The following is a 24591-nucleotide window of genomic DNA, read 5'->3' as shown; positions in this document are numbered from 1 at the left end:
TTATCTTTTATTATAGTCACTGTTCAATATGGTGCCGGTGCTGTTGACCAGCAGGGTGCCGGTGGAAATTGGACTACTGTAGGTCGAAGACCATCAAAGAGGAGAGGAGGAAGGCGGGTTAGACGGCAGCGAGAGAGAAGGAAAGGCAGGAGTGTGGAGGTTAGAGTAGGGACTCTGAACATAGGGACAATGACTGGTAAAGGCAGAGAGCTTGCAGACATGATGGAGAGAAGGAAGGTAGATATTCTGTGTGTCCAGGAGACCAGATGGAAAGGAAGCAAGGCCAGGAACTTTGGAGGTGGATTCAAACTGTTCTATCATGGTGTAGAGAAGAAGAGAAATGGAGTAGGGATAATCCTAAAGGAGCTACTTGGGAAAAGTGTTCTGGATGTAAAGAGAGTGTCAGACAGGATCATGAGCCTGAAGTTGGAGGTTGATGGTGTGATTTTGAATGTGGTCAGTTCATATGCACCACAGGTTGGTTGTCGGTTGTCAGAGGAGGAAGAGGAATTTTGGAGTAAGATGGATGAAGTGGTAGATGGTGTCCCTAGAGAGGAGAGACTGGTGATTGGTGCAGACTTCAATGGACATGTTGGTGAAGGGAACAGAGGGGATGAAGAGGTGCTGGGTATGTATGGTGTGAAAGACAGAAATGCGGAAAGTCAGATGGCTGTAGATTTTGCAAAGAGAATGGAAATGGCTGTGGTGAACACGTATTTTCAGAAGAGGGAAGAACACAGGGTGACATACAAGAGTGGAGGGAGGTGCACACAGGTGGATTATATCCTTAGCAGGAGATGCCACCTAAAGCAGATTGGAGATTGTAAAGTGGTGCCAGGGGAAAATGTAGCAAGGCAGCATAGGGTGGTTGTCTGTAGAATGAGATTAGAAACAAAGAAGAGGAAGAGAGTGAAGACAGAGCCAAAGATTAGATGGTGGAAGCTGAAGGAGGAGGATGGTTGCAGGCAGTTCAGGGAAAAATTGCAAGAGGCCCTTGGGGGCATTGAGGAGCTACCTGAGGACAGGGAATCTACAGCTATGGTGGTGAGAGAAACTGGCAAGAATGTGTTGGGTGTGTCGTCTGGTCAGAGGAAAGAAGATGAGGAAAGTTGGTGGTGGAATGAGGAAGTCCAGGAGAGTATTCAGAAGAAGAAGGCAGCTAAGAAAAAGTGGGATAACCAGAGAGATGAAGGAAGTAGGAAGGAGTACTGTGAGGCTAGTCGCACAGTGAAAAGAATGGTGGCAAAGGCAAAGGCTCAGGCCTATGATGAGCTGTATGAGAGGCTGGACAGTAAAGAAGGAGTAAAGGACTTGTATCGTTTGGCTAAACAGAGAGATAGAGCTGGAAAGGATGTACAGCAGGTTAGGCTGATAAAGGATAGAGAGGGAAATGTAATAGTGAGTGAACAGAGAGTGTTGAGTAGATGGAAGGAGTACTTTGAAGAACTAATGAATGAGGAAAACGAGAGAGAGGAGGACAATGGGGGGAGAGATAGTGGATCAGGAAGGGCAGAGAATTAGTAAGGTGGAAGTGAGGGCAGCTTTAAAAAGGATGAAGAATGGAAAGGCAGTTGGTCCAGATGACATACCTGTGGAGGTATGGAGATGTTTAGGAGAGAAGGCAGTGGACTTTTTAACCAGGTTGTTTGACAAAATCCTGGAGAGTGAGAGGATGCCTGATGAGTGGAGAAGCAGTGTGCTGGTCACCATTTTTAAGAACAAGGGTGATGTGCAGAGCTGCAGTAACTACAGAGGTATAAAGTTGATGAGCCACACCATGAAGGTATGGGAAAGAGTTGTTGAAGCAAGGCTAAGGCGAGAGGTTCAGATCAGTGAGCAGCAGTTTGGTTTCATGCCCAGAAAGAGAACCACAGATGCAATTTTTGCGTTGAGAGTGTTGGTAGAGAAGTACAGAGAAGGTCAGAAGGAGCTGCATTGTGTCTTTGTGGATCTAGAGAAGGCAGATGATAGGGTGCCAAGACAGGAACTGTGGTACTGTATGAGGAAGTCAGGTGTAGCTGAAAAGTATGTTAGGGTGGTGCAGGACATGTATGAGGATAGTGAGACAGTGGTGAGGTGTGCAGTTGGAGTGACAAATGGTTTCAAGGTGAAGGTGGGGTTACATCAGGGATCAGCTTTGAGCCCCTTCTTGTTTGCAATGGTGATGGACAGGTTGACAGATGAGGTCAGGCAGGAGGCTCCATGGACCATGATGTTTGTAGATGACATTGTAATCTGTGGTGAGAGTAGAGAGCAGGTGGAAGAGAATCGGGAGAGGTGGAGGTTTGCACTGGAAAGGAGAGGAATGAAGGTCAGTAGAGACAAGACGGAATACATGTGTGTGAATGAGAGGGAGGCAGGTGGAAAGGTGAAGATGCAAGGAGTAGAGGTCGTAACGGTGGATGACTTCAAATATCTTGGGTCAACCATCCAGAGCAATGGACAGTGTAGAAAAGAGGTGAAGAAGAGGGTGCAGGCAGGATGGAGTGGGTGGAGACGGATGTCAGGGCTGATGTGTGACAGAAGGATAGCAGCAAGAGTGAAAGGGAAGGTTTACAAGACAGCAGTGCGTCCTGCTATGATGTTTGGTTTGGAGACTGTGGCTCTGTCTAAAAGACAGGAGGCGGAGATGAAGATGCTGAGATTTTCGTTGGGAGTGACCAGGATGGACAAGATTAGAAATGAGCAGATCAGAGGGACGGTGAAGGTGGAGCAGTTTGGAGATAAAGCCAGAGAGGCCAGGTTGAGATGGTTTGGACATGTGTTGAGGAGGAATAGTGGATATATTGGTCAGAGAATGTTGGAGATGGAGCTGCCGGGCAGAAGGAGAAGAGGTAGACCTCAGAGAAGGTTTATGGATGTAGTGAAGGTGGACATGGAGATGGTTGGTGTAAAAGTAAAGGAGGCAGTGGATAGGGCACGATGGAGGCAGATGATCCGCTGTGGCGACCCCTAAAGGGAGCAGCTGAAAGAAGAAGATAGCCACTGTTCAATATCAGTGATATAAGAAAAATAAATGAAAGTTAAGAGACTTAATTTAAATCATAAGAAGCAAGGAAAAATGAGATATTTAATTACAGTCTAAATTGAGATTTTCAGTTCTTTGTTAAAAGTGTACGCAGCTAAAATTATTTCCACAGTATAGAAGAGAATAACGGCGTATTTGAGTAGCTGCAGATTCTTATTATGGCTAAAAATTCTTCCATCATTTGAACCCTGATACAGATGAATTGCCGCCTTCACTTTTATACATCACAAGTCACTTTTTTACGCCTCTGTTGTGGCGGTTTTGGTGATTCACTGTCCTTTAAGTCATGTAAATGTCAAAGAGACGTCAGCGTCCCTCAGTTTAAGTGATATTTTGGTAAGCTGAGTAATAATTGGTCACCAGCCACATGCAAATGGGCAGAAAGGTCAGTGTTCTGCTAAATGACATGAGGTTTTATTACCTTTTTTGATTGGGAGTGTTTTGGGTTCCAGATGTAATGATGGAAATGTGATGTTAAAAAGGTGCGTTTTAATTTTAATTTCATTTTAATTTTAATTAAAGAGTACATGCACACTCAGTGGGCCTAAATGACCTGTTTATCTGCGCTCATTGGTTCTCTGCTGTTACCCTTTAAAGCTTTTGTTGAACCAGTAAAAGGAAGGCGTGATATGACTGTTAGCATTGCAAAAGGCCACGATGACTGTCATAAACAGAGCCAGCCGTCAGGAAATGGGCACAGCGAAAGTGCTCAGTGGTTAGCAGGTCTCTATATTGGCTGCATTTATTATTGATTTTCTCTCCTGCGCTCACACCTACACAAGCCTTTACTGTCTTAAAACAAATATGAGTCTAAAAATGACCTTGATATTTCAGCTGTGGTATTGGCTTAAATACATTGATCTTTCATGTGAAATTCTGATGGTTTGCAATGTTGCCACCCCTACTACTAGGAAACCCACGCAGACACGGGGAGAACATGCAAACTCCACACAGAGAGGACCCCGGTCACCGGGCCGGGGAACCGAACCCAGGCCCTCCTCGCTGTGAGGCGACAGCGCTACCCACCGCACCACCATGCCGCCCTCTGTGCCAAAAACAGTTATAGTTCATTTTCACATGGCCATTTTCAAGCCTCTCTTTAACCCACAGAATTTTTTTTAGACTGTACTGTGCCTTTAAGACTGATATGTGTATGTAAATTACTCTGATTTGATTGGCTGGCACCAATAAAATGAATAACCACATTCAGAGTGACTGGGTGGCTAAGCTGCTGTTTGGCTGAACAGGCGGTCATATACAAATGCGCTCATGGTTGTGACATCACAGCTATGATGGATTCACAACAAGCTGTTTTTGGACTGGTTGGACTGGAGAGTGAATTGTAAAATGAATTGTTAATGAATTGATTCATTAAAAAAATATTTTGCCACTTAGAGTTGCTGCTACTCAAAACCCAAAAGTGTTGATGTACAGAATTACTAATGTTGTGTGTTTTTTTTTTTTTTTTTGTTTGTTTGTTTTTTTCTCCTCTCAGTGCTCGGAAGAGACAAAGAGAGGAGAAGATTTCCATCTCCTCACAGAAGACTCCCCAAAAACAATCAAAGCCCAGGATAAACGACTCCGAAAAGAAGAGGAAAAGGTAAAAATGTCTGCTGGAAGGATTTTTGATGTGTGTGCTTTACCTTTATTGACCGATTTAGAAGTCGTAGTCTGTTTGGCCACTTGTGTGGAATATAATACAGTCCTATAGATACTTCATTACTAATACAGCACTGAAGGGCTGAGTATGAAGTGTTGTGCTCTTTGCAGTACGTTTGACAGACCAGCTATGAAGATGCTTGTTAACATTACGGATGAAAAGAGTTGTGAAGAAAATGCAAAACAATGTCAATTATGAAAAAAATGTTGCCATGGATTTTTATTGTTGACGCAATGTTTAATAACACAGTTGCTCTGACAGACTGTAATACACTACAGGAAGCGTAGGGGGCGATACGGCTTCTACTGTTTCATTTAAAAAGCTCTATAATGTTCATATGATCCACACAGTCGCTCTGACAGACTGTAATACACTACAGGAAGCGTAGGGGGCGATACGGCTTCTACTGTTTCATTTAAAAAGCTCTATAATGTTCATATGATCCACACAGTCGCTCTGACAGACTGTAATACACTACAGGAAGCGTAGGGGGCGATACGGCTTCTACTGTTTCATTTAAAAAGCTCTATAATGTTCATATGATCCACACAGTCGCTCTGACAGACTGTAATACACTACAGGAAGCGTAGGGGGCGATACGGCTTCTACTGTTTCATTTAAAAAGCTCTATAATGTTCATATGATCCACACAGTCGCTCTGACAGACTGTAATACACTACAGGAAGCGTAGGGGGCGATACGGCTTCTACTGTTTCGTTTAAAAAGCTCTATAATGTTCATATGATCCACACAGTCGCTCTGACAGACTGTAATACACTACAGGAAGCGTAGGGGGCGATACGGCTTCTACTGTTTCGTTTAAAAAGCTCTATAATGTTCATATGATCCACACAGTCGCTCTGACGGACTGTAATACACTACAGGAAGCGTAGGGGGCGATACGGCTTCTACTGTTTCGTTTAAAAAGCTCTATAATGTTCATATGATCCACACAGTCGCTCTGACAGACTGTAATACACTACAGGAAGCGTAGGGGGCGATACGGCTTCTACTGTTTCATTTAAAAAGCTCTATAATGTTCATATGATCCACACAGTCGCTCTGACAGACTGTAATACACTACAGGAAGCGTAGGGGGCGATACGGCTTCTACTGTTTCGTTTAAAAAGCTCTATAATGTTCATATGATCCACACAGTCGCTCTGACAGACTGTAATACACTACAGGAAGCGTAGGGGGCGATACGGCTTCTACTGTTTCGTTTAAAAAGCTCTATAATGTTCATATGATCCACACAGTCGCTCTGACAGACTGTAATACACTACAGGAAGCGTAGGGGGCGATACGGCTTCTACTGTTTCATTTAAAAAGCTCTATAATGTTCATATGATCCACACAGTCACTCTCTGACAGACTGTAATACATGGCAGGAAGCGTAGGGGGCGATACGGCTTCTACTGTTTCATTTAAAAAGCTCTATAATGTTCATATGATCCACACAGTCGCTCTGACAGACTGTAATACACTACAGGAAGCGTAGGGGGCGATACGGCTTCTACTGTTTCATTTAAAAAGCTCTATAATGTTCATATGATCCACACAGTCGCTCTGACAGACTGTAATACACTACAGGAAGCGTAGGGGGCGATACGGCTTCTACTGTTTCATTTAAAAAGCTCTATAATGTTCATATGATCCACACAGTCGCTCTGACAGACTGTAATACACTACAGGAAGCGTAGGGGGCGATACGGCTTCTACTGTTTCGTTTAAAAAGCTCTATAATGTTCATATGATCCACACAGTCGCTCTGACAGACTGTAATACACTACAGGAAGCGTAGGGGGCGATACGGCTTCTACTGTTTCTTTTAAAAAGCTCTATAATGTTCATATGATCCACACAGTCGCTCTGACAGACTGTAATACACTACAGGAAGCGTAGGGGGCGATACGGCTTCTACTGTTTCATTTAAAAAGCTCTATAATGTTCATATGATCCACACAGTCACTCTCTGACAGACTGTAATACATGGCAGGAAGCGTAGGGGGCGATACGGCTTCTACTGTTTCATTTAAAAAGCTCTATAATGTTCATATGATCCACACAGTCGCTCTGACAGACTGTAATACACTACAGGAAGCGTAGGGGGCGATACGGCTTCTACTGTTTCATTTAAAAAGCTCTATAATGTTCACATGATCCACACAGTCACTCTCTGACAGACTGTAATACATGGCAGGAAGCGTAGGGGGCGATATGGCTTCTTGTTTCATTTGAAATGGTTCTCTATAATATTCTATAATGTTCATATGATCCACACAGTCATTCACCATGAATATGAGTGTAATCCCATCCCTATTGTAACCATGGAAATGGGATTTAGCCCAGAGAATCACCACTCTTTAATGTCTTGCGGTTTCTCATACACTAGAGGGCGCTCTTGAGTGAGTCCAAATTCATAGGCTAATATGGAGCATTTGAGTAAAATCATAGTTTATAAATGCTTAAAAATTTTTGATATAAAATATCAAATATAAAATTCCTGTCCTGAACACAGAACAGCACACACTGCTGTTACAATTTTAAGGGCTTTTAAACTGGAGTTAGATGGAGATTAAAACGGCGCCTCATTTACAGTCATGATGTCTATAAGCAAACAGCGAGTGAGCTGCTCCGATCGCCAACCCATCGGCACTCAGTAGCAGTAATGCCAGAGTTCTGCTGCCCAAAACTCGTTTGCTGTGGAAAAAAGGAAACATGCAGGTGAGTTTTCTTTGTTTTTTAGTGAACTACATCCTTGTACTGTCTAAAAGTAAAACTAAAGGAAAGTTCTGGTTCAGTGATTAGGAACTATTTTAACTTTTTGTTTTTAGCTGTTTGGCTCCATTTAGTTCCATTTATTGAGGACTCACTCGCGGGCGCCCTCTGCTGTTTAGCAGTCCTGTTTTTGATATAATGAGGGAAATAGGAAGTGGCCGAACTTCCATTAAACCGGCTCTGGATTCAGTCCTACGCTCTTAAAGAAGATGGTTCTTCAAGGGTTCTTTAGTAAGGAAAATGGTTCTCTATAGAACCATGAACACTCAAGAATTCTTTGCATGATTATGAAGAATCCTTTAATTATGCAAAGTGCTCTTTGAGTGAACCATTTGAACCATGAATAGCCATGTTTACATTCAGCCTTATAATCCGATTAATAGCTCAATCGGAAGAGAATACATCCATTTGGAATACAGTTTCTATCCGATTGATCGAGGTGGGTAATCCTGTAAATAATCAGTTAAATAGAAGAATAATATCCGTGTAAGCGCCTGTATCCGATTACATTCCCTATCGGAAAGTTTCAGTCCGTTCTGCATGTGCGTCGCGTCACAGTGAGAGTTTATACCGTTCAACACGTCGGAGCAGAAACTGGTCTGCAGAGGAGACGAAGTTCACGCTCTGATCTTTAAAAGACGGCGGTGGGACGGACGTCCAGCTTATGCGTCTCAGAGCACGACGTCTTCCTCTCGGCCTTCTTTAATAAGGACGTGTGAAGGACGTTTTCCTGAGTCTGACGTCATTTTAAAGCAGTTAAAAACACAATCACTGCTCACTGCTGCTCATCTCACTCTGACTGGACTCACGTGATGCTTGCGGTCATGGTAAAGTTTACTCCAAGTGGTTCTCCACGCATACACATCATTTTGGATCAGATTAGTTGTAGTTCGCAGGTAAACAAAGATTTCCCATCGTATTGTTGAATAGAATGAACATATAAACATCTCAGTCTTAATCTGTAATCAGAATGTATTTAACCAGATTAGCAAAAATCTTTGCTTGTAAACACAGTCAATGAACCAACAGTGAACTGTCAGTGAACCATTTTCTTTAAGAAAGAACTCTTGCAGAACCATCTTTTAAGAGTGTAGTGTTACCCTTAAAATACACTATATTTCCAAAAGTATTCACTCACTTGAAATCACTGAATTCAGGTGTTCCAGTCACTTCCATGGCCACAGGTGTATAAAGCCGAGCCCCTAGGCCTGCAGACTGCTTCTACAGACATTAGTGAAAGAATGGGTCGCTCTCAGGAGCTCAGTGAATTCCAGCGTGGTGCCGTGATCGGACGCCACCTGTGCAGCAAGTCCAGTCGTGAAATTTCCTCACTACTAAATATTCCACAGTCAACTGTCAGTGGGATTATAACAAAGTGGAAGCGGTTGGGAACGACAGCAACTCAGCCACGAAGTGGTCGGCCACGTAAAATGACAGAGCGGTCAGCGGATGCTGAGGGGCATAGTGCGCAGAGGTCACCGATTTTCTGCAGAGTCAATCACTACAGACCTCCAAACTTCATGTGGCCTCCAGATCAGCTCAAGAACAGCGTAGAGAGCTTCATGGAATGGGTTTCCATGGCCGAGTAGCTGCATCCAAGCCTTACATCACCAAGCAATGCAAAGCGTGGAATGCAGTGGTGTAAAGCGCCGCCACTGGACTCTAGAGCAGTGGAGACGTGTTCTCTGGAGTGACCAATCACGCTTCTCCGTCTGGGCATCCGATGAACGAGTCTGGGCTTGGCGGTTGCCAGGAGACGGTACTTGTCTGACTGCATTGTGCCGAATGTAAAGTTTGGTGGAGGGGGGATCATGGTGTGGGGCTGTTTTTCAGGAGTTGGGCTCGGCCCCTTAGTTCCAGTGAAAGGAACTCTTAAAGCTTCAGCACCAAGAGATTTTGGACAATTTCACGCTCCCAACTTTGTGGGAACAGTTTGGGGGCGGCCCCTTCCTGTTCCAACATGACTGCAGACCAGTGCACAAAGCCGGTCCATGAAGACGGATGAGCCAGTTTGGTGTGGAAGAACTTGACTGGCCTGCACAGAGTCCTGACCTCAACCCCATAGAACCCCTTTGGGATGAATTAGAGTGGAGACTGCGAGCCAGGCCTTCTCGTCCAACATCAGTGTCTGGCCTGCACAGGGTGGCCCGACATCATATTAAACCCTATGGATTAAGAATCTCATCTCTCATGGATTGGGATTTTACTCAATTTCATGTGTGTGAAGGCAGACGAGTGAATACTTCTGGAAATATAGTGTAGGTGTACCCCTAGCACAGCCATGGAAGTAGTGATGTCACTATGTAAATGGGTGTAGCGTAACCCTGAAAGTGGTGGATTTTCGGCAGTCTGCCCCTGTTATAATGCTCTTTATATCATCCGGGTTACGGCAGGTAAGAGTAAACCTACCTTTCCAGATTTCCCCACAGCCTCTAGCTAACTTTGAAAGTAGAGAGGACAGAAAGTGGAAGGTTCGCCTCTGGCTGCAGGTACAATGCCGGTCTGTCCGCTGATGTCCTGACCCTTTGCCCTCTGTTGTGCCTCTTTCACACAGCCTGGGCTGCATCTGCTGCACGTGACCGAGCGATTACTGTCCCGTTGGGCTCCGTCCCCAATGAGACAGCAGCGGCGCGGGCGCAGGATTTTAGTAGACGGGCTTTTCCAGGCCCCTGAGCTCATCCCGCAGGCTGTATGTGTGAGAGTGGACATGAGATGCTGCTGCTGCTGCTGCCGGCCAGCTTTCTCAGTTTAAAGGAATAGGGGAAACAGTTTGGCTGAAAAAAACAAAGGGAAAAAAAAAAAGTCCAAATGTAGTCAGTCAGCCAAAACTATCTGAAGTTTGTCTTTTCATTTTACGCTGGTGCTAATGTAAAGGGTCTTCAGTAAAGAACAAAGGTTCTGTATGGAGCCATGAACACTCAAAGAACCCTTTGAATGATCAAAGGATTCTTTGCATCATGAAATGAAGATTGATGCAGAATGTGTTGCGTATGGTTCTGTATAGAACGCTTTTTTGTGCTGTGACTTTTTTTCAAAATGGTTCTATATAGAACCATCTACAGCACATTCTGCATGAATCTGAAGAGCCATTTCACCAAGGAACCATTTAATCATTCAAAGGGTTTTTTAAATGTTCTTGGTTCTACAGTGTGATACAAAAAGATTAATCCGATTTCAAAATGATTGATTTCTCTTGTAAATCATCACAGATCAGTGCAGTGAGCTGTAAACGGTGTAAATAAGCATGAAGTTTATTATGTAACTCTACAAGTTCTCAGTCTGAAGCTCCTCCAGCTGGACGGACATCAACACCACAGTCAAACTCATCCCAGACTGGACTGAGCGTGTCGGGCGTCGCTGCTCTCACGGCTCTTTCAGTGGGATTTCGGAGATCATCCAGTGCTGTGGAACCAGCCCCGAACGCTCTGAGCTGCTGGAGCTTCACTGCTGATGAAAATCCCGCTGCTCAGTTCTGACGGATTCGCTCTTATTGACGTGGAGAACGCAGAACGTTCTGCTCAGGGGTCTCAGCTCCTCTCAGACTGAAGGAGCTGGTCAGAAACTCTCTGACTCACTCTTACAGTTGGAGTGTGATTGGTTCCTCGGCGCCTCACGGTTGTTAAAATATGGTGCTTTGAAATCGGATGAACCTTTTTGAATCACCCTGTATATAGAACCTTTTTTTTGTTAAAGAACCCTTCAAGAACCATCTTTTTAAGTGTGTAGCTAATAGTTGGCTGACCATACTTCCTCTTGTTCCAAGGTATGGTTTTTGACCAAGGTTTATGACCTAAAAAAGCACCTGGTCGGGATTTCTAAATTGCTTCGCTTTCACGTTGAAGTTTGCTTTTTACGGTCTCTGCTGTTGATCTGTACCGTATACCTAATCTACGTCACCTGCCTGATTTGCACCAAGTGCCTCACCACACATGAACGCAGAACATTGCTTTTACCAGCACCAGCTGGCACGACACGATCTATACCTGACATGTCGGCGTTTTACAGCAGTTTAAAATTGGAGTTGAGCTCCAAAAAACAGCTTTATTGCTCAGAAGTCATTTCAGATGCATTTTGCACTTCGGGCCACTTGACTGGTGAGCTGGGTTTACTTTGCATAAGACAGCGTTCTACAATATCAATAGTGGGAGCAAAGATATAGACAAAATATAGGCTCAATTTCAAAAGGCTTCCTAATCCTTATGTAGTGCGCACTACACACAGGGCATTATATATCTAAATAAAAGCTATTTATATTCAGTCATAGTTGCGTAACATCCTGTCTAATATTTACAGCACTGTTTACACACTATATAGATCAGGGATCAGCAGCATGGCTCTGAAGCTCTTTTACTGCCCTGTTGTGGCTCCACAGCTGAATCAGATCAGTAGGTAATAATAAAATAATCCTCCTCTACAGTAAAATAAAGCTCTGCTGATCCTTCAACACAGTTTAACAGTAAATGGTCTTAAACGCTGGAGTTAATGTAGAACTGCTGATTCACCCTTTAACCCCGCAGACGGCTGGTCACCATAGCAACACAGACAACAGTCTCGCCCAGCTAGTAGCTACGAAACAGCAAAGAGAGAGATTTAAGACGAACATCGATACTTTGGAGATGAATGGACTTGTTAGTGTTTATAATCAGTCCAGCTGGTTGCCTGATACGTTTAGTCTGCAACGAGAAACTGACGAACAGTAAAAAGTCACAAAACTCAAGTCACTTCTCATTCGCCAGCTTCTCATTCAAATTTTCCCGTTCCACCTTAAATACTGCAGCAGTTACATTCTGGCGCCTCCGGGACCATTTAAGGTGGAACGGCAAAATTCAAACAAGAAGCTGGCGAATGAGAAACGACTTCAGCCTTGTAAAAACCAAATGTTGAGAGACGTTTTACTAGAATCTGTTCTACTTGAGCAGAAAAGTTTCCTGTCGGAGATGCGAGAAAAACGCCTATAGCTAAAGCTTAAAGCAGAGCAAAGTGAGTCTGCGCTTTCATTTATATATTTTTAAACCTGTACTAGTACATTAACACACTGAGACATATTTACAGCCAAGATGGTAAAGTGTTGCATAAGACTCTGGCTCTTCTTTTACCCCCTGCTACAGGGAGTAAGAGAGATTCAGCCACAGACACTCTCCTATGTTAAACTAACAGGATAATAACACTGAGCTGGTTTTTGTCCACATCCCTCTCATCTCCCTGAGCTCCAACCTGAACGTTGGTCATGGAAAGAAAGTCAATACTAGTAATAGTAAACCAGGAAAGAGAATGAGATTGTTTTAAATAGTAGTTTCAGCATTAAACACTTCTAGGTGATCCACTAATACAGCGTTGTTAAAAGATCGGGCAGCAGCGTAAATGTACTGCAGTACACATCTGTGACGGTGGTGCACATGTGCGGTGCAAATTGGGCAGGGGGCGCATATCGGGTGGCGACACCGTGCCCTGGCCCAAAACTTTTTCATTTGGAAACCAAAACATGGTGACCCAAGTTTAGAGCCGCTAATTGGCATCGCTGAATTATTACACACGCCTCAAACCCTGTGGAGGTGCTCAGTAGCTCTACTAGTCTTGATTATGTGGTTTCTGACCCTGTAAGGCTCACTGTTGTCTATAAACATGGACTGAAGTACAGACTAAACTCGGGCTTTAACATGACTGCTACTGTTTTTTCCTGTTTTAAGGTACTTTAGTCCATATTTATAGACCCTAAACATGTTGTGGCTGATGGACTACACTTGGTTTAGGGGGCAAAAATTGTATTAATTTGATTAGTCAACACACTATTCCTTTAAAGAGTGCACTGCAGCATGGTGTGGCTCCGTTTGGTTATTTGCTTTTGGTTGTTACTGCTATTAAGGTAATAGTGGAAGATGGTAGAAGGTAGATATGCATGAGCATTCTGTGCTCCGATCCATGATCCGAAACTCCAGTCCTGGTTTTAATTCACTTAATGGAGTTCTGCTACACAGCGCAATGCAAACAGTATTATTTTCCAGTCTTAATTAAAGTTTGATGTTTACACCCAGTAGTTTTCATATCAAATCTGGTGCGCTTTAACATATTTAACAATGAGAAGACGATGCTGAGGAAGAAGACACTGATCCATGTAGTTCTTTTACTTGGGGCAACTCAAAGGCGCAGACACTGGGTTAACAGCCCATTCTGCTAAAAACATGCAACTGGACGCCGTAGTAGATGGGCAACATGCACACTCGTATGCAAAAGTTTGGGCGTGTTTTTGTTGATTTGAAATCAACATTTTAATTTAAAATATCAGTCCTCTACAGAGAACACACTTTTGTACATTTTAATGCACAGTAACGGTTCATCTCGCTGCTGTCGGAACAAAACCTTGCATCTCCATCTTTGGGCATTTTTCAGTTTTTGACTTAATTTGAAAATACATGTTGTCCTTTACATTCTGTGTCAATTTCATGATGAATGGACCAAAAAACGGGCAAAAATGACTTGGGGGGGGGGGGGGGGGGGATTCTGGTTCCATTGACTTGCATTAAAAGTAAAGGTTTTTTCCTTCTCCTGTAAAGATGTCATTTCAGAGATACGAGGTTTTGTTCCGACAACAGCGATTTGCTCATTTTAACATATGGAGGGGCAATAATAAAACGTAGCCTGTGCAACAGTTTTAGCACATTTTATATCTTGTTTTACTTTTTCCAATTTGTTAAACTTGGCAAGAAATTGTGCACTAAAATTTGCACAACAATGTCCTTTTGTTCTCTGCAGAGGTTCGATTTTTTTTAACTTGGAAAATCAACAAAACGGGCGATTATAACTTGAACATATGCTTAACTGAAAATTGATAATCAGTATTGATATTTTCTCCAACTGTATTGATTTTTCAGAATTGGATCATTTTCCCAGCACCAGCTGCATTATAATTTAGGTTGCAGAAACAGAAATGGGCCATTTATATAGTAAAAGGTTATAAGATTTTCAGCTGGTGATGAAGGCAAAGAGAAATTTTGTGTGTGAGGTTTTTGTAGCATTTATAGCTGAATCTTAATTGGAGTAGCAGGGCTTTAGCACATTTTTGGCCCTGTTTTTAGCTGTAAATGCTCTGTTTACTCCAGACTCGGTTCAGTGACTCAGTTACACTTGTTTACTCTGCGTTTGTGGGCTTTTTGCCTGTTGGCTGTGTGAAGTGTGAAAAGGAAGGGGGTGTATCTAACTGTGTGATGCTACTTTGTTTTTAACCACTGACTCCACAGGATGCATGCGGGAGTGTGTGCATGCATCCTTCTGCCCGTTTTCCATCCCAGCTTCAAACTGCACCATCACTGCCTCTGTTAGCTCTCTTTCTACAGCCCTCACTGGCAGTGGGCCTATAAATGTGACAGTGTTTGGTAAAAATATCATTAAATTTGCCAGATTTCTCAGCCAAGATGTGTTTGGTATCCAGATCTTGCTTCTTTAGTTGTAGCACTGGAGCTACACGGACACAAACCCAACACGTCCAGGTCTTCGTTAAGCTGGCGAAGTCTTGCTGATGTGGTTTAGGACACCTTGTGACTTACTGTGAGCTGTAAAAATGAACTAAGCTGCACCGAGTAGCTAAACACAGCAGGCCAGCCACTTTGGACAACAGGTGTTGTGCCAAAATCCGCCCCCGCAGGGTCCCACTTCCCTTCACGCAGACATATGGACACTAGATTACATTCACCGTTTTGCTTGTTTCTCTAAATAAACTTCTATCTTCTGCTTGAAAGTACAAGATTAACGGATATTTATAAATAGGAACAACGGAAATTGCGAATGTCGTCACTGTTACACCTTCTGTCTACAGTAGCCACCTGCAGCTACTCTGAAAGCCCTGACGTTACTTGCACTTAAATCAGGGGTCACAACCTGAACGTTAAGACGAGCCATTTTGTCCTTACAAAAAAAAAAATTAAATAAAAAAAATCCAGCCACCTTGAGAGACACGTCATATCCATTTTACCATCCTGGCTGTAAACGCGTCCCAGTGTGTTCTAATGTTCTAGTATAGGATAAAAATACAATACAAACTAAAACAGACTCACCTCACTGCTTTAAGCTTCAGCTCAGCTGTAGCTGCTTTTCTCACATCTCTGGCAGGAAACTTTTCCACAAAAGTCTTTCAACTTAAAAGTATGCGTGTATCATTATTTCAGACAGCTGAAAACAAGTGAGGTAACAAGTTACATTGAGTAGTTGGAGTAACCTGAACTCAACAGGGTTTACAATATACAGCGTGAAGTTTTATTAGTTTTTACAGCTCACAGGGAGTCATACTGGGCTTTAAACCATGTTGACAAGCTTGTGCAACCTTAATGAAGAGCTGGATGCAGTTTGAGAAGTTTTGGGGATGCATTTACAGAAGGGATTTGGGTGACCCCTCCATCCCTCCATCCCTCCATCCCTTCCATATACACTCCCATCCCTCCCATATACCCCTCCATCCCTCCATCCCTTCCATATACACTCCCATCCCTCCCATATACCCCTCCATCCCTCCATCCCTCCCATATACACTCCATCACTCCCATATACCCCTCCATCCCTCCCATATACACTCCCATCCCTCCCATATACCCCTCCATCCCTCCCATATACCCCTCCATCCCTCCATCCCTTCCATATACACTCCCATCCCTCCCATATACCCCTCCATCCCTCCATCCCTCCCATATACACTCCATCACTCCCATATACCCCTCCATCCCTCCCATATACCCCTCCATCCCTCCCATATACACTCCCATCCCTCCCATATACCCCTCCATCCCTCCCATATACACTCCCATCCCTCCCATATACCCCTCCATCCCTCCCATATACACTCCCATCCCTCCCATATACCCCTCCATCCCTCCCATATACCCCTCCATCCCTTCCATATACCCCTCCATCCCTCCCATATACCCCTCCATCCCTCCCATATACACTCCCATCCCTCCCATATACCCCTCCATCCCTCCCATATACCCCTCCATCCCTTCCATATACACTCCCATCCCTCCCATATACCCCTCTATCCCTCCCATATACCCCTCTATCCCTCCCATATACCCCTCCATCCCTCCCATATACCCCTCCATCCCATCCATATACCCCTCCATCCCTCCCATATACCCCTCCATCCCTCCCATATACACTCCCATCCCTCCCATATACCCCTCCATCCCTCCCATATACCCCTCCATCCCTCCCTCCCATATACCCCTCCATCCCTCCCATATACCCCTCCATCCCTCCCATATACTCCTCCATCCCTCCCATATACCCCTCCATCCCATCCATATACCCCTCCATCCCTCCCATATACCCCTCCATCCCTCCCATATACACTCCCATCCCTCCCATATACCCCTCCATCCCTCTCATATACCCCTCCATCCCTCCCTCCCATATACCCCTCCATCCCTCCCATATACACTCCCATCCCTCCCATATACACTCCCATCCCTCCCATATACCCCTCCATCCCTCCCATATACTCCTCCATCCCTCCCATATACCCCTCCATCCCTCCATCCCTCCCATATACACTCCCATCACTCCCATATACCCCTCCATCCCTCACATATACCCCTCCATCCCTCCCATATACCCCTCCATCCCTCCCATATACCCCTCCATCCCTCCCATATACACTCCCATCCCTCCCATATACCCCTCCATCCCTCCCATATACCCCTCCATCCCTCCCTCCCATATACCCCTCCATCCCTCCCATATACCCCTCCATCCCTCCCATATACACTCCCATCCCTCCCATATACACTCCCATCCCTCCCATATACTCCTCCATCCCTCCCATATACCCCTCCATCCCTCCCATATACACTCCCATCCCTCCCATATACTCCTCCATCCCTCCCATATACCCCTCCATCCCTCCCATATACACTCCCATCCCTCCCATATACCCCTCCATCCCTCCCATATACCCCTCCATCCCTCCCATATACCCCTCCATCCCTCCATCCCTTCCATATACACTCCCATCACTCCCATATACCCCTCCATCCCTCCCATATACACTCCCATTCCTCCCATATACCCCTCCATCCCTCCCATATACACTCCCATCCCTCCCATATACACTCCCATCCCTCCCATATAACCCCTCCATCCCTCCCATATACCCCTCCATCCCTCCAATATTTCCCCCCCATCCCTCCCATTTACACTCCCATCCCTCCCATATACCCCTCCATCCCTCCATCCCTTCCATATACACTCCCATCCCTCCCATATACCCCTCCATCCCTCCCATATACACTCCCATCCCTCCCATATACCCCTCCATCCCTTCCATATTACCCCCCATCCCTCCCATCCCTCCCATATACCCCTCCATCCCTCCAATATTTCCCCCCCATCCCTCCCATTTACACTCCCATCCCTCCCATACTGGTTTTAGTAATGTACACTCTCTCTTTATTGGTTCTTTATTGAAGGGAGCGGTTCTTTTTTTTGAAAGATGAGTTCTATATAGAACTGTTCCGTGTTAAAACGTTTCTTTCCATGGTGAAAGAGGGCAAGTGGCACAGCTTGTATACCAGAGAAGTGTTTTTTTGGTGCATTTCACCATGCAAAGAACCATTTACGCATGGAAAGGTTCTATATAGAACTCGTGGTTGTAAATAGAACCATTCCTTTCATTACAGAGCCATCTGTTAGTCCATGTTTATGAATAACTGTGTCATACAGTGCAAATCTGTGGTAGCTACATTAGCCTCACATGTCTTGGCTGATTGATTACATCTTTAGTAAGGGGCGGGGTGGGGCGTGGCTGGGGGGTGGGCGGGGCGTGGCTGGGGGATGGGTGGGGCGTGGCTGTGTATATTGACTTTTTTGCCAGACTGTCACTTTAACAGGTTGTCGTCCAGGCAGCAGCTGAGGACGCATCATCATAGTTTGAAACGGTTGTCGTTTGTTTGAGTGAAGCTTATGTTCTGAGTTCTGGATTATCTAGTACTCCTTTTAGCCTTTTCCCTGCTTTAATGAACCTCATTCACCTTTCAGCCATTTCAGACTGTGTTTCTTTAATTTTAGCACTGGAGCTATGAGGCTGATGTAGCTAACAAGCAGTGGAAGTGCATACAGTGCTGTGAAAAAGTACTTGACCCCTCAGATTTCTGCTATTTTTTTACATATTTGATTTCAGATCCTCATACAAAATGTAATATACGACAGAGAGCGTGAGGAAATGCACGTTTTTAAACTTTCATTTCATTTTAAATTTTATTTACTGCTGGAAGGAAGTTTTGGGACAAGCCATTGCGGAACCTTCGCTTTGTTTCTTTTAAGCCACTCTCTCTGGCGGAGAGCAGATAGAGCGCAGACGGCGCGTTCTCTGGCGGAGAGCAGGTAGAGCGCAGACGGCGCGTTCTCTGGCGGAGAGCAGGTAGAGCGCAGACGGCGCGTTCTCTGGCGGAGAGCAGGTAGAGCGCAGAACGGCGCGTTCTCTGGCGGAGAGCAGGTAGAGCGCAGAACGGCGCGTTCTCTGGGGGAGAGCAGGTAGAGCGCAGACGGCGCGTTCTCTGGGGGAGAGCAGGTAGAGCGCAGACGGCGCGTTCTCTGGGGGAGAGCAGGTAGAGCGCAGACGGCGCGTTCTCTGGCGGGGAGCAGGTAGAGCGCAGACGGCGCGTTCTCTGGCGGAGAGCAGGTAGAGCGCAGACGGCGCGTTCTCTGGCGGGGAGCAGGTAGAGCGCAGACGGCGCGTTCTCTGGCGGAGAGCAGGTAGAGCGCAGACGGCGCGTTCTCTGGGGGAGAGCAGGTAGAGCGCAGACGGCGCGTTCTCTGGCGGAGAGCAGGTAGAGCGCAGACGGCGCGTTCTCTGGCGGGGAGCAGGTAGAGCGCAGACGCCGCGTTCTCTGGCGGGGAGCAGGTAGAGCGCAGACGCCGCGTTCTCTGGCGGGGAGCAGGTAGAGCGCAGACGGCGCGTTCTCTGGCGGGGAGCAGGTAGAGCGCAGACGCCGCGTTCTCTGGCGGGGAGCAGGTAGAGCGCAGACGCCGCGTTCTCTGGCGGAGAGCAGAACGGCGCGTTCTCTGGCGGGGAGCAGGTAGAGCGCAGACGGCGCGTTCTCTGGCGGGGAGCAGGTAGAGCGCAGACGGCGCGTTCTCTGGCGGAGAGCAGGTAGAGCGCAGAACGGCGCGTTCTCTGGCGGAGAGCAGGTAGAGCGCAGAACGGCGCGTTCTCTGGCGGAGAGCAGGTAGAGCGCAGACGGCGCGTTCTCTGGCGGGGAGCAGGTAGAGCGCAGACGCCGCGTTCTCTGGCGGAGAGCAGGTAGAGCGCAGACGGCACGTTCTCTGGGGGAGAGCAGGTAGAGCGCAGACGGCACGTTCTCTGGCGGGGAGCAGGTAGAGCGCAGACGGCGCGTTCTCTGGCGGAGAGCAGAACGGCGCGTTCTCTGGCGGGGAGCAGGTAGAGCGCAGACGGCGCGTTCTCTGGGGGAGAGCAGGTAGAGCGCAGACGGCACGTTCTCTGATGGGGAGCAGGTAGAGCGCAGACGGCGCGTTCTCTGGGGGAGAGCAGGTAGAGCGCAGACGGCGCGTTCTCTGGCGGGGAGCAGGTAGAGCGCAGACGGCGCGTTCTCTGGCGGAGAGCAGATAGAGCGCAGACGGCGCGTTCTCTGGCGGAGAGCAGGTAGAGCGCAGAACGGCGCGTTCTCTGGCGGAGAGCAGGTAGAGCGCAGAACGGCGCGTTCTCTGGCGGAGAGCAGGAAGAGCGCAGAACGGCGCGTTCTCTGGCGGAGAGCAGGTAGAGCGCAGACGGCGCGTTCTCTGGCGGGGAGCAGGTAGAGCGCAGACGGCGCGTTCTCTGGCGGAGAGCAGGTAGAGCGCAGAACGGCGCGTTCTCTGGCGGAGAGCAGGTAGAGCGCAGAACGGCGCGTTCTCTGGCGGAGAGCAGGTAGAGCGCAGAACGGCGCGTTCTCTGGCGGAGAGCAGGTAGAGCGCAGAACGGCGCGTTCTCTGGCGGAGAGCAGGTAGAGCGCAGAACGGCGCGTTCTCTGGCGGAGAGCAGGTAGAGCGCAGACGGCGCGTTCTCTGGCGGAGAGCAGGTAGAGCGCAGACGGCGCGTTCTCTGGCGGGGAGCAGGTAGAGCGCAGACGCCGCGTTCTCTGGCGGGGAGCAGGTAGAGCGCAGACGCCGCGTTCTCTGGCGGAGAGCAGAACGGCGCGTTCTCTGGCGGGGAGCAGGTAGAGCGCAGACGGCGCGTTCTCTGGCGGGGAGCAGGTAGAGCGCAGACGGCGCGTTCTCTGGCGGAGAGCAGGTAGAGCGCAGAACGGCGCGTTCTCTGGCGGAGAGCAGGTAGAGCGCAGAACGGCGCGTTCTCTGGCGGGGAGCAGGTAGAGCGCAGACGGCGCGTTCTCTGGCGGGGAGCAGGTAGAGCGCAGACGCCGCGTTCTCTGGCGGGGAGCAGGTAGAGCGCAGACGCCGCGTTCTCTGGCGGGGAGCAGGTAGAGCGCAGACGCCGCGTTCTCTGGCGGGGAGCAGGTAGAGCGCAGACGCCGCGTTCTCTGGCGGAGAGCAGAACGGCGCGTTCTCTGGCGGGGAGCAGGTAGAGCGCAGACGGCGCGTTCTCTGGCGGGGAGCAGGTAGAGCGCAGACGCCGCGTTCTCTGGCGGGGAGCAGGTAGAGCGCAGACGCCGCGTTCTCTGGCGGAGAGCAGAACGGCGCGTTCTCTGGCGGGGAGCAGGTAGAGCGCAGACGGCGCGTTCTCTGATGGGGAGCAGGTAGAGCGCAGACGGCACGTTCTCTGGGGGAGAGCAGGTAGAGCGCAGACGGCGCGTTCTCTGGCGGGGAGCAGGTAGAGCGCAGACGGCGCGTTCTCTGGCGGAGAGCAGAACGGCGCGTTCTCTGGCGGGGAGCAGGTAGAGCGCAGACGGCGCGTTCTCTGGGGGAGAGCAGGTAGAGCGCAGACGGCACGTTCTCTGATGGGGAGCAGGTAGAGCGCAGACGGCGCGTTCTCTGGGGGAGAGCAGGTAGAGCGCAGACGGCGCGTTCTCTGGCGGGGAGCAGGTAGAGCGCAGACGGCGCGTTCTCTGGCGGGGAGCAGGTAGAGCGCAGACGGCGCGTTCTCTGGCGGAGAGCAGGTAGAGCGCAGAACGGCGCGTTCTCTGGCGGAGAGCAGGTAGAGCGCAGAACGGCGCGTTCTCTGGCGGAGAGCAGGTAGAGCGCAGACGGCGCGTTCTCTGGCGGAGAGCAGGTAGAGCGCAGACGGCGCGTTCTCTGGCGGAGAGCAGGTAGAGCGCAGACGGCGCGTTCTCTGGCGGAGAGCAGGTAGAGCGCAGACGGCGCGTTCTCTGGCGGGGAGCAGGTAGAGCGCAGACGGCGCGTTCTCTGGGGGAGAGCAGGTAGAGCGCAGACGGCGCGTTCTCTGGGGGAGAGCAGGTAGAGCGCAGACGGCGCGTTCTCTGGGGGAGAGCAGGTAGAGCGCAGACGGCGCGTTCTCTGGCGGGGAGCAGGTAGAGCGCAGACGGCGCGTTCTCTGGCGGGGAGCAGGTAGAGCGCAGACGGCGCGTTCTCTGGCGGGGAGCAGGTAGAGCGCAGACGGCGCGTTCTCTGGCGGAGAGCAGGTAGAGCGCAGACGGCGCGTTCTCTGGCGGGGAGCAGGTAGAGCGCAGACGGCGCGTTCTCTGGCGGAGAGCAGGTAGAGCGCAGACGGCGCGTTCTCTGGCGGAGAGCAGGTAGAGCGCAGACGGCGCGTTCTCTGGCGGAGAGCAGGTAGAGCGCAGACGGCGCGTTCTCTGGCGGAGAGCAGGTAGAGCGCAGACGGCGCGTTCTCTGGCGGAGAGCAGGTAGAGCGCAGACGGCGCGTTCTCTGGCGGAGAGCAGGTAGAGCGCAGACGGCGCGTTCTCTGGCGGGGAGCAGGTAGAGCGCAGACGCCGCGTTCTCTGGGGGAGAGCAGGTAGAGCGCAGACGCCGCGTTCTCTGGCGGAGAGCAGGTAGAGCGCAGACGCCGCGTTCTCTGGCGGAGAGCAGAACGCCGCGTTCTCTGGCAGGGAGCAGGTAGAGCGCAGACGGCGCGTTCTCTGGCGGAGAGCAGGTAGAGCGCAGACGGCGCGTTCTCTGGGGGAGAGCAGGTAGAGCGCAGACGGCGCGTTCTCTGGCGGAGAGCAGGTAGAGCGCAGACGGCGCGTTCTCTGGCGGAGAGCAGGTAGCCCAGAGAGAGCGAGGCCAGCTGTGCTCTCTGGGACTCGCCGCTATGGACGGCTGCAGCATCAAACTCGCGATCTCCTGATGACACGGCCAACACTTACACGGTTGCGCAACTTGGGAGCCCGAGAACATTTTTGTAAAAGGCTTGGGGTGGTGGGGTAGTTGGGGGAGGGGGTTTTCCAGGAGCCTTTATGTTCTGCTTGGTTGGCAGTGGTTTCTTCTTCCTCTTCCATGGATACCATGGTTCCCCCAGTGACTTTCTAATGGTGGAATCAAGAACGGTGACATTGTCTGAGGCAAGCGAGGCCTGCAGTTCATTGTTTGTTCCGTTGTAGATGTTTGTCTGGGCTCTTCAGTGACTTTCTGGAAGAGTCATCTCTGTGTTCCTGGAGGAATTCTGGTAGGCCGGCCACTTTTGGGAAGATTTACTACTGTTCCAAGTTTTCTTCATTTAGAGAACATCGTGGTTCTCATTATTACTGCTGGGATGTCCAGTGAGCGCGTTCGTCTACTTCACGTTGCTGTAAAGGTTCTACTGCAGTGATGTTCGGATTGCAGAGTTAAGTGTCAACTATAAACTAGATAAAAACAGCTGATGGAGTAACGAATGAAGCTTTGTTCAATACTGTATTTCGCGCTTACTCAGGTTTTAGTTTGAAGATCTAAAACAATCGTCTTAATTATGCAAGAATGAAAAATTGGGTTGAGGCACATCCCATTTCACAGCACTGAAGCTGACCGCTTCACACAGGGATGGGGTTTCTTGATTCTGGATTCTGGGAATGGATTTTACTCAGGACTCGAAATGAAAGTTGTGAAGTGTGAACACAAGCCGAAGCTGAAATCCCAGGAAATCTTCTTAGGCTTCCATAACTAAAAAAGTGAACTCGGCCATGTCTTTGGTGAATCGCTGTAAGGAGGGGAAACTAAATTTGGACTAAATTTGGTTTAAACCAGGTGCATTAAGGCGGGGAAAACAGGTGTAAAGTGCATGCAAGACAGGGTTTTGTTGCTGTAATGAAACAATAATCTAATCTTTTCTTTTTTTTCCTTATCCCACAGACCGAGAACAACCAGTGACACTTAATTCCATGGCAACATTAACAGGGATCCCCAGCCCATAATACTCCACCTCTGCCCTGCAATCCTTAACACTGTTTACAGCATGGACTCTGAGAGGCCGAAGAGCGAGTGCATCTGCGTACACACACACCAGCACAGCAGCGGTGGACTCATTGCCAGGGTTCTGATTTGGTCTCGTTTATTTTTACAGGTTGTTTGTGTCCCTTTGTTATTATTGTTGTTGTTGTTTTTGTTTTTTTTGCTTGTGTTTCTGAAAACAGACAAAAAAAGACGTAGGCCTATGCATTGCCAATTTGTAACGTCGTTCCCTCGTTGTATTTTTAGACAACCTTTTTTTCAGAAGCAAAATGACAAAGCTCTATTTTTTATAAAGAAACTTACTTGAAGATTTTCCTATCGTGTCCGCGGAACGCCATGTCTTGCGCCGTGGAGCAGCTCCATGGCGCGTAGTGTTTCTAAGTTGTGTCGAAGCAGAAGTGTATTTTTGACTGTGTAAAGGTGATTACAGACATTGTATTTGCTTAAGAAAAGAAGAAGAAAAAACAGAAGTCTTACATTTCCTTATCCAAATAAAACTAAACTGGCATCCTTTAGTTTCTGTAACGACGGCCTGCGCTGTCTTCTGCTTTCCACGCGCTTTACTTTCCCTTCGCTCTTGCGCAACACAGGTTTCCGGGCAGGGGTGGCCGATACAACCGGGTTTTATTGTTATCGTGATGAATTGCATCACGATACTCATGTTCTGGATACATGATGGGTTCCGTCATTACTTCAACACTGAACAACTGCATGGATCATAAAAATTAGAGCAGGAACAGAGAGTCTGTAAACAGCAATAACCAGTGTGAACGCAGAAATAAAGTGGGTAAAAATCAAGCA

The 24591-nt window shown here is 48.0% G+C and overlaps 1 protein-coding gene across 1 annotated transcript in view; it reads left to right on the top strand.

Moving 5' to 3' along the window:
- ptpn2b (protein tyrosine phosphatase non-receptor type 2b) overlaps positions 1-24315 on the top strand; it is a 53874-nt gene extending 29559 nt beyond the window's left edge. Inside the window, exons 9-10 of the mRNA XM_017716929.2 lie at positions 4524-4628; positions 23692-24315. Coding sequence (XP_017572418.2) covers positions 4524-4628; positions 23692-23716 — 130 coding nt within the window. The 3' untranslated portion in view covers positions 23717-24315. The remainder of the gene's footprint in view (positions 1-4523; positions 4629-23691) is intronic.
- The last annotated feature ends 276 nt before the right edge of the window (positions 24316-24591 follow it).

Source organism: Pygocentrus nattereri, chromosome 27 (assembly GCF_015220715.1).
Source record: "Pygocentrus nattereri isolate fPygNat1 chromosome 27, fPygNat1.pri, whole genome shotgun sequence".
NCBI classification, from domain to species: Eukaryota; Metazoa; Chordata; class Actinopteri; order Characiformes; family Serrasalmidae; genus Pygocentrus; species Pygocentrus nattereri.
This window is presented reverse-complemented; position numbering and strand designations above follow the sequence as displayed.